General features: G+C 40.6%; 1 protein-coding gene across 13 annotated transcripts in view; it reads left to right on the top strand.

The window, feature by feature from the left end:
- Positions 1-274: 274 nt before the first annotated feature.
- The window catches only part of hspg2 (heparan sulfate proteoglycan 2), a 176,020-nt gene continuing 162,058 nt past the window's right edge, over positions 275-14,236 (top strand). For all 13 annotated transcript variants that reach the window (XM_070447994.1, XM_070447993.1, XM_070447992.1 and 10 more), the window contains exon 1: positions 275-609. In XM_070447994.1, coding sequence (XP_070304095.1) covers positions 541-609 — 69 coding nt within the window. In that variant the 5' untranslated portion in view covers positions 275-540. The remainder of the gene's footprint in view (positions 610-14,236) is intronic.

Below are 14,236 nucleotides of genomic sequence, written 5' to 3'. Positions count from 1 at the left end.
ATTGGTGAGTCATTTAACGTAATTATGCATAAGTATTCATCTATACATTAAATCAAATGTATGATCCAATTCAATTTGTTCTTTTAACTTTGTAGCCTAAAACACATTTTGAACCAATGTGGTTGTTTTAAAACTGTAACGCTAAATATGTTCTATGTGGCGTCTCCTCACGGAGTGATTAAGACTGCCTATCAGCAGCACTCCCTGAATTCCATTCCGCCTTTTATGCAGGGAAGTGGCTCGTGTGTCTCAATAGCGTCAGACTTCCCAGTGACTCACTGACTTGCGCTCGCATTACAAGTCGAAGTTTTGAGTGCAGACGACAGTGGGTCCGAAGTGACGCAAACCGATCTATCTATTTCACGGCACTTTTGATAAATATTTTTGTTTTGTATACATCATTTTCTGTTGATGAAGTCCCGCCGCGTGTGGGACGTAGAAAGTGTAGAGGTGCACCTTTATATTACTTCAGTGGCCAGAAGTGAAAGACCTTGATTTTCCTTTCCCCAGCATTTGCAGCCTGTGCTGGGTTGGTGGAACATGGGTACGCGGATCCACAAGGTCTCTGGACTTATCGTCTCGTTGATATTTACCTGTCATCTGGTGAATGTAAGTTATTTTTTGCATACTTTTATTTTGAAGTTTCATTTATTTCTGGTGAACAAGCTTTTGTAGATCATCTGCTCTAGTGCTCACACCGTTGCACGCACAGCAACCTTATTTATTTCCCAAAGAAAAGAAACGCAGTTAATTCTTTTCAAAACGTTATTACAAAATAAGAAACGTATTGGCTATTTGTTTCTTGAGTGTTTCAGTTCAAGTGTTGTTACATATACCATAGTTGAACATATATAATTCCCCACACACTAATTATACTTTTCATAAAGATGCTGTTAAAAGTAATGTGACAAAATAGAATCTCTAGTGGAATAGATCTGATCTAATTCTGTCCATAGAAACAGTCTATTCATAGTCTGTCTGGCGTCTACATGCTTTAAACTTTCTCAAACTTATGTCTGAATCCCACTCACTTCACTTGAAACACTTCAGGAAAATTGGCAATATTTGACCACAATTCCATTATTTGCAAAATGATGCAATGGTAGATAATTTAACTCACTTGGTACCCAGAAGGAACTGATTATTACGTTTATTAAGTTATAGGTGGTAGCTGCAGACAATAAAGGTAACCTAGGGCTACATAAAACAATGATGGAATGGTAGTGAAAGAAACTGGTCAGCATCTAGAATTGGTTGCTTATTAGTGACTGCAATAAAATCAATGGTAACAGCTTTTTTTCTTGGGGAAAATACTGGTGTCTATAACATATCTTCATTGTGTCAATATACTTTGATCATGCCACTTGTTCTTGTATAAATATTAATCAGTGTACTTTTCAACTTGATACAGTCCTTGTGCTAGTGACATAATGTTTTCAATTCATTCAAAATGGTCTGTGAATATCTCTTCAGACAGAGCTTCACAGTCCTTGGGTCATAAGGATAATGTATAAGATGTAGCCTGGCCCTGCATTCAAGTGATGTGAATTGTAGGATATGGCACTTTATCAAACACTATAAGAATAAGACTATACCCGAGATCATGTCTTGTTTCTCACCTATTTGCTCTCTAACAGAAAAATCTATCACGGTCTGTCTGCCTGTCTGTCTGCTACTACTATGTTTTTAATTTGATCAAAAGTTAAGCCCCCTGTAATTCCTGTGGTTTACATGACGATAATGGAAAGTGTTGTTGTGGTTTTTCTGTTTTCTGTTGTTGTGGTTTTTCTGTTTCGGGTGCATTTTCAAGCATATCATAAATCGCTATCAAAGATCAACTTCTTTTTGGGTTTCCATTTGGCAGTAATCTGATACATGTTGACTCAACTGTTTGTTGGTAATGGCAGATGGCTTCCATAGTTCTACAAGTAACCTCGATGACAATAGCAGCATAATTGAATTATCTGGCACAAGGAGCAGTGTCTGTTTCTAGCGTTTTGACTCTGCACTGTGACAGGCTTGACACTTGATTCAATTAAGCACATATACTGATGTTAGTATAGGGCCCCCTTCACTCGTCTGGAATGTGAGGGTCAGTTCTAGCGATCAACTCAAACAATCAATAGCTAGGTTTCCATCAAATTGGTTCCAGATTTTCATGTGAATATTCTAAAATCTGCATAAAAACAATATGCGCATTTTCCCACTAGAGATGTGTTCCCATCAAATTGACTTGTTGCAGATTAAAGGCTGTGCTTGATGTCATAATATATTAAATTCCCATGTACCAAATTTTAAAAAACAAGTTAAATGGGTTTCCATTGCATTTTCAACTCTACTGATGGTTTCTCACAAAAAAAATGTTTGCGTTATATAGCGAGTGTGCCCACAATGGTATTGGCACGTGCGCTCTAGTCAACTTCTCGCAGATACAGTGCAGGTACTAAAGCCAAGCATCAATGATCATGTCACCAGAATAAGACCCTTGATGTTTTCTGTAAAGGATCCTCAAGATCATCAACTTTCACTTTCACAACCCTGTGAAGTTCATCATCATTTATTTCATCTGTAGCCTAATAAACTGCATGGTTTCCCGACGAGTCGTAGTGGAAGGGTCACACAACATGTCATCGTGTGACTGCTAGTTTACTTCGATGTAATGGTTATTATATAAATATTTGAGCATAAAAGCGTTTCTACCGACAGTTCTCGCATATTTAATTTTACAGACAAAAAGATCCCGCATAGCATATTTTGTTTTGTCGACATTTGGAAAGTTTACCGACAAATGTTCTGTTTCCATCAGGCAGTGTCATTAAAAAAAAAATATCCGACATGTACTTAACTCGCATAAAAAGGTTGGATGGAAACCTGGTTAATGTCAATAAAAGTCAATAAAATGGCTCCTAACAGTGGAACAACTCAATCAACTGCCCTCATCCTGCCATTAACCATCAATATCTTATGTTGGGGATCATTTAAGTGAAAGGGTTTTATTGTTAACACACTGATGAAGCCACCAGCATCTGTCCAGGGTAGTCGAATCAGGGCCAGGGTTTCTAATCTTGTTCTCTGCCTGTCCTGACCATAGATATAGAACATGGTATATCTCTATGATCCTGACACCCTGTCCTTCTCATGATAATATGAGCAGTTTGGAGTTTGGTTGTTTTCTGGTTGTCTGACATCAGAACCGTGAGCACTGCTGACTATTTTGGCTCTGTGAGCCCTCCCTCCCAGTATAGAATACCACAGCCACAAGTATCCCCTGACTTCATTGGTGTCCCCTGACTTCATTGGTCGTTGTGTGTGAGGGGGAGGTTGCCCTGGATTTCTAAGCCCATATACAGCCTGTGTGCCCATTGTCATAAACTTGTTCTTTTTTAATCCTGTAAAACTATCCCCTTCTAACTCTTATGCAACATCTTGATATAGCTAGTGATACAGTCCAGGGTGTCAGGCCATGCTTTGTGTCAGGCCATGTGGTATATTAAGTAAGCGATTTAGTCTGTTACTGTGTGCTGCTGCTTTGTCACCCCAGATCTGTCTGTGTGTTGAGATTTAGTTGCAGGGATCCAAAGCCAAAATGACCACATACAGTATTTCAGTGAGTGAATATCAACGGTTCAGTGATTTACAGTGTTTTATATTTGTGCCTGCCCACCCAGTTTTCTATATTCAATCAAAAATAGAGACACCCGAAACTGATTAGCAATAATACGTTTTCTATTGACTAGCTACCTGTTGTTCACTGCACAGCAGTCAAGATTCACACAATAAGGCCCCCACCCAGGGTCCCTGGTGCACTGCAGTGCAAACAGCAGTTTAGAAAGTTGGGCCTCAAGAATTTGAGCTAATTGGGTGAAGACTTGGCTTGACAAACATTGCATTGTTGACTTACTTCTCCCCCCAGGAGGCAAAGGAGGCCATCTTGTCTCTGAGGACAATGCTATCCTGAAGTGGCTGGCCTCCTCAAATATATTTAGGTGCACATGCACGCACACACATGCACACGCACACACACGCACACACATGCACACACATACATGTCAATGTATTCATTCTCCCATAATTCTTACTTATTCGTCGGAGAGCATGAAAATAGTGTTTGTGTGCAGAGTATTTGGAACTCACAGTTAATAAAGCAGAAAATGCTTTGTTTTGTCACTCTGCTCTACAAACAAACCTCTTATATTTCTTCTCTAATGCAGTGTGCTTAGTGGTTGTGGTTGTTATGGGGAGCGTGTGCTTCGCTTTCATGTGTGTCGCATCCATGTCAGGCAGAAGGGCATACTCCAAACACAGCTGCACCTCAGCTGGTACAGCAGGACTGAGCATGTGCTGACATGAGCAGAAGCAGCATAGCCTGCTCCTCTCCTAGTGCCACCTTGCCTGATGCAACAGGAGACCCTGAGAAACCCTGTTTCCCCTTCTTTCTTCCTCCCTTCCTATTCTCTCTCCCCTAGATCTTTGCTAGCCTCTTTTTTGGAACACACATCACCCAAAACTATTATGACACACTTCAGTATGTTGCTGTGACATTCTGGCCAGAAATGTTCCTCTCTTCATCCCTCGTGAAGTTATGCTAGATCTTGGCTGACCCATGAGCTATGTTTTAAGTGTAGGACGAGGGCTACAATTATCCTAAAATATAAATGTCCATGGTGTCAACCCACTGGGCACAAAATGGTTGAATCAACGTTGTTTCAACGTAATTTGTCAGTGTTATGTGACATGGAATTTATGTGGAAAATACATTGGATTAAGGGTGAAATTTCAACCATAGGATTTTGTCATCATTGTAGACAATTTCAACATAGACAAACCTTGTATGAAATATGTTGAATTTTTGTACATTTGAAATATCAGATCTTCAACGTTATATCCACTATATGAAAATAAACAAGGCTGGGCAGCACCTCCTACTGGAGAGTTGATCTATAGCTATTCATTTGGTGTCCCGTCCAGGGTTTTAACAAAGCCCAGCTTTTAGATTTGTCACTGACTACTACCAATGTGCTATTGTGAGAATGATTATTCAGAGACCTCTTTATAACTAAATATATTCACTGTTGCTATTGAAGTCATTCTAAAGGGTAGGTTTAAAAGAGCAAATTAAATAGTATCGTCAATGATACTATTTAGGCCTATATAGTATTTGCAAAGTCATCAACAGCTGCTGGGTTTCAATTCAACCCAGGGTTCAACTAAAAATAGGTAATACATATAGGCCTAGGGTTTCAAGCTTTGGTTGATTTCAAATTGAATCTTCAAGTTAATCATTAATATGTTGGATTCCCATCTCAAGCTCAACTAAACATCAAAGTTAAAGAATAGGACTAAATCAAATCAGACGTTATTTAAAGTGCATTGCAAATTTGATTAGATTAGATTTAGTCGTATTCTTTAACTTAGATTTTTGGTTGAGCTGGAGACATGAATTCAACAAACTGCATGTTGAATTGTGTTTGGTTGTAAATGCAACCAAATATCAGCATTTGAAGGAGATGTATCTTCTGCTTGGATAGTTCCATCTGTGCCACTGACTTAGTCTGGCTTTAATTCCAGCGTGTTAATGAATAAGACATAATCAAATCAAACTTTAAATGCACGTTAAATAAAGTTTAATTTTTTTTAGTCCGATTCTTTTTCTTTGATTCTTGGTAGAGATGGAGACCTAAATCCAACATATAAATTATTAATTTGTAGACAAACTGGAATTTCTTGACAACCAAACACAACTCAATATCACTTTTTCAATACAGTAAATAGCCTATGAACTTGTTTGATAAATTAACAAATTATATGTTGAATTCACGTCTCCAACTAAACCCCCCAAAAAGTTAAAGAATAGTATTAAGCCAGTGGCTCAGATGGAACTATCCAACAAATCGATATCCTTTAAATGTTGATATTTGGTTGTGTTGTCAACCAAACAAAATTCAATAATATTTTTGTAGTACAGTACATAGCCTAAAGTTAAGGCTATCTAACAAACTAATGTAACAGTATTTATTCAACATTCCATGGCCACATTTTGGGGTTAGCCTACTGTAACTAATGTCTTATGTAATCATGGAAATCGTGCATGTTCAAAATAGCATGCAAAGGTCGCAGGTCTGCGGAGATCTTCACAACTGCTGTAATAATCTGTGCAGAATCTTGAACATCATTGATCACTTGCATTACGTACTTTTAATGTCATTTCAACTGCAATCCAGGTCATTTGGTTCTGCTATTAGATGTGAGAACACATTAAATCATTAAATCATGGTGGGCCGAGTGTCTGTGGGTTTTGGCTCCTTCCCTGTACTTGATTGATGAATTAAGGTCACTAATTAGTAAGGAACTCCCCTCACCTGGTTTTCTAGGTCTTAATTGAAAGGGAAAAACTAAAACCAGCAGACACCAGGCTCTCCATGGAATGAGTTTGACACCCCTGCATTAAATTGTTGAAAAATACAAAATATCTGAAATTGTACTTCCATTTGAACTTTGTTGTGCTTTTAAATGGTTGAAAGTGCAGAGATAACACATTTAGATGACAACTAATCAAAACATTTGACGTTGTTTTTCCATTGGAATTTGATTGTGCTTTTAGGTGGTTGAAAGTGTAGTGATGACCCATTGGGAATTCAACTCTTTTCAAGTGGGTGAATAAAGGTTGAAATCTCATTGATCAATCATCTCAACCAAATATTACCCACATTTCCACGTTAAAATTACCTGGTGTGACCAATGGGAATGGCCTCTAAGAAGTCCTTCCAGACATAAACAGTCCAATGTGAAGTCTAATATACCTGATGCCAGTAACTGTTTAGTGGGGGATCCAGCTTGAGTGAATAAGCTTTAGTCTGGGTGGATTCTTCCTCATACCTCTTTTATGGAACTATGTATGTCAGTCAGAGAGCCAGTTGAGTTCATGACAAGGTCACCCACTGGCCGGAGGCCTCAGCGAGGGAAACTATTCCTCTGTGTCCCAAATGGCACCCTATTCCCTATAGTGCACTGCTTTTGACCAGAGCCCTATGTTTCCCACTACATAGGAAATAAGGTGCCATTTGGGAAACATACTTCATATTTTGCTGGTAGACTTTCTCTCCCGGCTGCCTGTCTCTTGGCCTGCACTTATTGGAGATTCATTGAAATGCTAAGTTAACTGTATGACATTTTCTCCCTTTGAAGGCTCTTTATTGTCGTCTGTGTTCTTTAGAATCTCCCTCATTGTCTTTTCCCCTTGATTAACGTTAAGCCATTTGAATGCCCTCCTTATTGTCCAGAGGAGTTAATGCATTGTTATGTATGGTTCCTACTCCTTGGTTGCAGACTTCTCTGCTCTGCAACATTGAAGCGGGTTAGTTAACCTATTTACCAAGGCTTCTTTGGCTAAATAAATGATGTGCTTGAAACCTATATTTTGTTGTCAAAAGTATATTATTAAGAAAGTACTGTTCTTTTTTAACCTAACCCTTTTTTAACTCCTAATGACCCTGCCATCCCGTGGTTTGTTGATTACAAATCCGCTTCCTTATTTGGTGATTCCCAAACCACTGAACAGAGACTAAAAGGCCCATGCCATCCTTTCCTTCAATGTCAGACAAGCCCCTGCCTGTCCCGAGAAGAAAAGCTCTGTTTTATCAATGCTTTTTTTTTCTTCTTAACTCCAGTAAAATGCACATTCTCCCTGGGTGTTATTAAATCATTGATGTTTATTGAGGAAACCGGGCAAAGTGTATTTCACTGCCCTTGGGTCATTTTGCCTCACTGCAAAAGGAAGATAATTAAGAGGGGGAAAAGACTTGTAACTTCTGGTTATGTTTTTAATTTTTTTTACTGGGCTCGTGGGCCTCTGTTGATACTGTGAGTGACAACTTTGTTATTTTATCCTACCTGTAAAAAGTGATACTTTATTCAAAAGTCTGCTGGATACAAGTATTTGGATGCAAAATCCAAATAGAGCTTGCGCCTGACCCAGTACAGTTGACCTAATGGACGCATCCAGGACACAGTAACTGTAATGTACAGTGCTAATGCACTGTTGGCAAACAGGTATCGTTCGAAGCCCCTGCCAAAATATGTCTCAGTTTGCCTCTGTGTAGCCCTGTAGCCCTGCGCCTGGTAGTCAGCACCCAGGGCCTCTGCTCTGCACCCCTCTCAGCTTCTCTCTCAGCCTACACAGCCCATTAGACTGGAGAGAGCAGCTAGGAGATAAAGAGGCCAGCAGGAGTCTGCCCGGAGTTAGCATGTCAACAGCCTTCCTATGAGAATGGACAATTCAACCACTCTCTCTCTCTCTCTCTCTCTCTCTCTCTCTCTCTCTCTCTCTCTCTCTCTCTCTCTCTCTCTCTCTCTCTCTCCCCCCTAGACTCTACAGAATATACCTTGTGTTATATGTAAATTCACCTTTGCTTTCTATGTATATGCCTTGTGTTGAGGTACTAGTGGGGTAGAGGAGGCTGGTGGGAGGTGCTATAGGAGGAGAGGCTCATTGTAATTGCTGAAATTGAGTCAAACATGGCACAGAGTAAAACATGTGGTTTCCATGTGTTTGATACCGTTCCATTCCAGCCATTACAATGAGCCCGTCCTCCTATACCTTCCCCCACCAGCCTCTGTAGTGGGAGTAGGGTTTTGGTTAAGCTAGGGGTTACCAAACTCTTTTGTCCCTCAACCCCATTTAAAAAAAATGTAAATGTGCGGCCTCACCATGTTAAAAAAGTGATGTAATTGGGGCTATGACAATCTATTACAAATCAGTCTGACAGCACTTTTGGCAGTATTTCAATCGGAAGGAAGTATGGTTTGTAGTGACTGAAATGCATCAGAAAGGTATTGGAAAGTTCAAAAGATCATCATGTAATAATTTTTTATGATCTTCTTTGTGGATAATAACAATCATTGATGATGTTCTTATTCCCCCAGTCTGATTTAGTGTCTGGTCTTGTACACTGTTCTATCGAGGCTTCATTTTCAAATCAAGTGATCCCACATGGGGTCGTGACTCCTAGTTCGGAAAATGCTGGGTTAAGCCACAGTAGGATGTGCTGTACTCAGCTAATTTACACTGTGCTCACTACAGCCTTTCTCTTTGGGTGCATCTCCAAGCCACCTGAGCGTGATTTTCACCCTGTGTGACTTCATTCACAGTAGCAACGGTCGTCAAATGTGATAAAAGGTTAAAAAAAATAAAGTTCTGATAAATGTAACAGCTGCAGAATGGAGCAAGATACTCAACTTTTTATTTATAAAAAGAATCCATCAAATATTGACTGTATTACAGCACATAAACAATTGTACCGTATCATGAGAGACAGAAAATCTATGTAATCTAGGCATTTTGGGAGGACTTCTGGTATTCAATTGAATGTTAAATATTTAAAAAAGTATTCCTTGAAATTATACACGCCAAGGATTTTAAACCCCATATGGACATTTTTTATTTGTTTTGTTTTTATATTGATAGAATATATATTTAGAGGGGTCTCCCGAGTGGCGCAGCGGTCTAAGGCACTGCATCGCAGTGTTTTGCGGCGTCACTACAGCCTGGGGTTCGATCCTAGGCTGTGTCACAACCGGGTCCCAACCGGGTCCCAAACAATTGGCCCAACGTCGTCCGGGTTAGGGGAGGGTTTGGCCGGGGGGGGCTTTACTTGGCTCATCACGCTCTAGAGACTCCTTGTTGCGCCTGCAAGCTGACTTCAGTTGTCAGTTGAACAGTGTTTCCTCCGACACATTGGTGCAGCTGGCTTCAAGATTAAGAGCGGGTGTTAAGAAGCGAAGCGTGGCAGGTCATGTTTCGGAGGATGCATGACTCAATGAGACAAGATTGTTATCACGAAATTGGGGAGTAAAAGGGGCTAATTGTGCAGCGCCATATGGGACTCCTGGGATTGAACCCCAGGTTGTAGTGACCCCGCAACGCAGTGCCTTAGACCGCTGCGCCACTCGGGAGGCCCTTGCTTTATAGTCTAATCAAACATCAACAATTTTCTATCCAACCAAGGGGAACACATACTGTAAGTAGACCGTTTTTGCTTCTCTCTTGTCATGTAGTTGCCATGTCAGTGCGCTTAATCCCCGTCGATATATAAACTTTGATAAACACATGGGTCAAAACAGTTTTGTCCCATGTCAACGATTTCCAACGATACCCCTGTCCTTTTCAGACATTGTTTCATACTTTTTCCCGATAGTAAAGTCCAGGAGAAAAGGTGGTTTGCACAGGTAATCGTGTGAATATTGTCATTTTCTATTTTGAAAGCAATTGGTAAAGAGGCAATTAGATGACAAATAGATTATCCACTTCTCAAATACAGCCAAAATATGCCAAAGAGATGTGTATTACCAGGTGGGCGTGGCTTGAGCCTTGCTACTCACAGCACTCTCTGGTGCATCCTGAGAAACCAGGGAGGAAATCTGGCTAAGTGATTGGTCTCATCATGAGGTATCTTTAGAGCAACAGGCGACAGAGGGTTGGGATTTAGGATTTCATTTTTTTTCCTTCAACTAACAGACCATTGTTTGGTGTGGTGGTTAGTTGTTTGTGATTGTCTACAGAACAGAACGGGGCCACCCTGGTGCTGACACAGCGTCCTGTTGGGGGAAATGACACCTGGATTTATCTGCAGGACAAGTTAAGCCCCACTTCCTCGGAGTAAAAGTTTATTCAGGCTTTCCTGTGCCATGCGGGGCACATTGCTGTCAGACCATGTCCTGTCTGTCCTGTCCTATAGGGCCTAGGCTACATAGCCACAGCAGTAACCCTATGTGTTGTTTTTCTTCTCTTCCCTGGAACTATCTGCTCTCTGAAGTGTGTTTGGATTAGAAAATCCACAAGATCTTCAATCATGCCTGTTTTTCCTCTCAGGCGTCCTTATCTGTGGACTCAAAACACGGTTTATAGTGCTCCCCGCTTTCCCATAATCCCCTTATGTAGAGTGAACATGCACAAACCAACCGCACCGTCATTCCAAGTATTCAATCTCGTTCTCAGAAGGAAAGTTGAAACTCAGTTGCTGTGATCTGTGGAAACATGAAGCAAACAGAACTGAACTGTCGACTGTTGAGAGATTTTGATATACTGTTTGGTCACAGTCAAAGCTGCATAGTGGGACCATGTAAGTCTTAACCTGGAAATTAATTAATTACCTCGGACCCCATAGCGCCAAACCTCGCCAGAACTACATTCTTTACTGTTAATAGATCCCTCTGAAGGGCCGCATGTGATATTTTGATTTCCATCACAGCTTCAACCGCGTCCAGTCAGGTAATATTTTCCATACAGGTTTGTTAGCCTGGCGTTCATTCAGCAGGTTCCGTAGGCATTAGCCAAATTATCTTGTCATGGAAAAACCCTCAATTGGAACCAAATGATAACCACTCACTGTGTTAGCTAATGTAATGAAAAGAGAATATCAGTGAGCATGAATTCCAGAGTATCTGACTAGAATTTGGCCTGCATCTGTTGGCCAGAGTTGAAGAAGTGTGGAGTAAATGAATGAGAGAGACATTGTGCATCAGTTAAGACTGAGAGAGTACTGCTGCTGATGGCAATCAGCTGGATATTATTTTGTAGTGATTCAATATGAGAGGTCTACTCATACTTCGTGTGTCAATATACTTAAATTAAAAGGATATTTTTTTCAAGGCTACTGTACTTCAAAATGAGGCTGCACACATTATACCAGGAATGCTCTTCATAGCAAATGTTCTTTAGTAATGCAACAATTGTAATGAACTATATCTCCATCATTAGAAAAACAACTTATAGAATGAATCCCGATGCCCCACCTTTGTGTTACCCTCTACTGGTAGTCTTTTTTTGTTATTTTATTTGTTAGATCTGTGGACCATACTTTTGTAAAGACTAGCTCAGAATATGAGCTTTCCAAAAGTTATCCTTTAGTAAGCCCAGATAATTTACACTGAACAAAAATATGAATGCAACATGTAAAGTGTTGGTCCCATGTTTCATGAGCTGAAGTAAAATATCCCAGAAATGTTCCATATGCACAAGAAGCGCATTTCTATCAAATTTTGTGCACAAATTTAATTACATCCCTGTTCGTGAGCATTTCTTCTTTGCCAAGACAATCCATCCCTGTGACATGTGTGGCATATCAAGAAGCTGATTAAACAGCATGCACACAGGTGCACCTTGTGGTGGGGGACAATAATGGCCACTCTAAAATGTGCAGTTTTGTCGCACAACACTATGCCACAGATGTCTCAAGTTTTGAAGGAGTACGCAATTGGCATTCTGACTGCAGGAATGTCCACCAGAGCTGTTGCAAGTGAATTGAATGTCCATTTCTCTACCATAAGCCGCCTCCAACGTCGTCACAACCGCAGACCACTTATATGGCATCGTGTGGGCGAGCAGTTTGCTGTCAACAGTTGTGAACAAAGTGCCCCATGGTGGGGTTATGGTATGTGCAGGCATAAGCTATGGACAACGAACACAACTGCATTTGAATGCACAAAAATACAGTGACGAGATCGTGAGGCCCATTGTGAGGCCCATTTGTTTTAAGGTATCTGTGAGCAACAGATGCACCTCTGTATTTCCAGTCATGTGAAATCCATAGATAAGTGCCTAATGAATTAATTTCAACTGACTGATTTCTTCATATGAACTGTAACTCAGTAAAATCAATGAAATTGTTGCATGTTGCGTTTATATTTTTGTTCAGTATATTTATAAATCACATCATTGGATGTTTAGGTAGTTGTGTTTCACAACGGACTCCATAGGCCAGCATAGCTGATCTAAATTGTAAATACAGAAAGAAGGAGTTGCCTGGTAATGTGTATGTATCTTTCAAATGTTGGAATGTTCTCAAACCATTACTGTCCATGATATTGATAAGAGTCCGGATTCCACATTTAGACCATTAGGGGGATCCAAAAGGCCTCCCTCCAGATCACAATGCATTATTGTGAAATATGTGAGTATGGGTATGCCATTTTGATTTCCAGTTACATTGTCTTTAAATTTTGCACCAAATATAAATTGTGTGAGCAATAATAGGACCAAAGCGTAGTTTACATTGTTTAAGGGATATTAGTAAAGTCCACCTCATCCAGGGCAATAGGAGACACCATATTTCTCTCTATACTCAGCCAGGGGGCAGATAATCATGTCTAAGCTAATTTAGGATGGGACGAAATGATAAAGCCTCGAAATACAATTTAAAGTTTGGTACGGATAGTTCTCCTACATCTTTCCCTCTTTGTAAAAGTATAGATTTTATCCGGGATCGTTTACCTTGCCATAAAATGAACTGAACTACAGAAATTCGGCCGTGGCAATATATTCATTTTGACAATAGATATTGGGTTTTTATTCCATCTACTGAGGTCGGATTGAAATGATTTTAGAGTTCTGTTAAAGTTTCTGGCAATGGTTTTATCTAAAGAAGGAAATATATCTAATCCCAAGTATTTAAAATGGGAAACGATTGTGATTCCATAAGTAGAGATGGAGTCCTCCATGGGGGTCTTGAGAGGCAGTAGGGCTGATCTGGTTAGATTAATTCAGCTTCATCTCAAGTTATAAAATTAATCTATGATCTTCAATGCGTTTGGAGCGATTGAGATTCTTTGTCTAGATATAGTAAAATTTTGTCTGCAGTTAATGCAGCTCAGCCTTCAAGGGTGCGTGCTTAGCCCCCTCCTGTACTCCTTGTTCACCCATGACTGCTTGGCCACGCACGCCTCCAACTCAATCATCAAGTTTGCAGACTACACAATAGTAGTAGTCCTGATTACAGACAATGACGAGACAGCCTACAGGGAGGAGGTGAGGGCCCTTGCGGAGTGGTGCCAGAAAAATAACCTCTCCCTCAACGTCAACAAAACAAAGGAGCTGATCATGTACTTCAGGAGACAGCAGAGGGAGCACGCCCCAATCCACATCGTCGGGACCGCAGTCGAGAAGGTGAAAAGCTTCCAATTCCTTGGTGTACACATCACTGACAATCTGAAATGGTCCACCCACACAGACAGTGTGGTGAAGAAGGCACAACAGCGCCTCTTCAACCTCAGGAGGCTGAAGAAATTCAGCTTGGTCCCTAATACCCTCACAAACTTTTACAGATGCATCATTGAAAGCATCCTGTCGGGCTGAATCACCGCCTGGTACAGCAACTGCACCGCCCGCAACTGCTGGGCACCCCAGAGGGTGGTGCGGCCTCTCCAACGCATTCCTAGGGGCACACTGCCTGCCCTCCAGGAC

Source organism: Salvelinus sp. IW2-2015, linkage group LG17 (genome assembly GCF_002910315.2).
Source record: "Salvelinus sp. IW2-2015 linkage group LG17, ASM291031v2, whole genome shotgun sequence".
Lineage (NCBI taxonomy): Eukaryota > Metazoa > Chordata > Actinopteri > Salmoniformes > Salmonidae > Salvelinus > Salvelinus sp. IW2-2015.
Note: the sequence above shows the minus strand (reverse complement) of the source record. Positions and strands in the feature narration are given on the sequence as shown.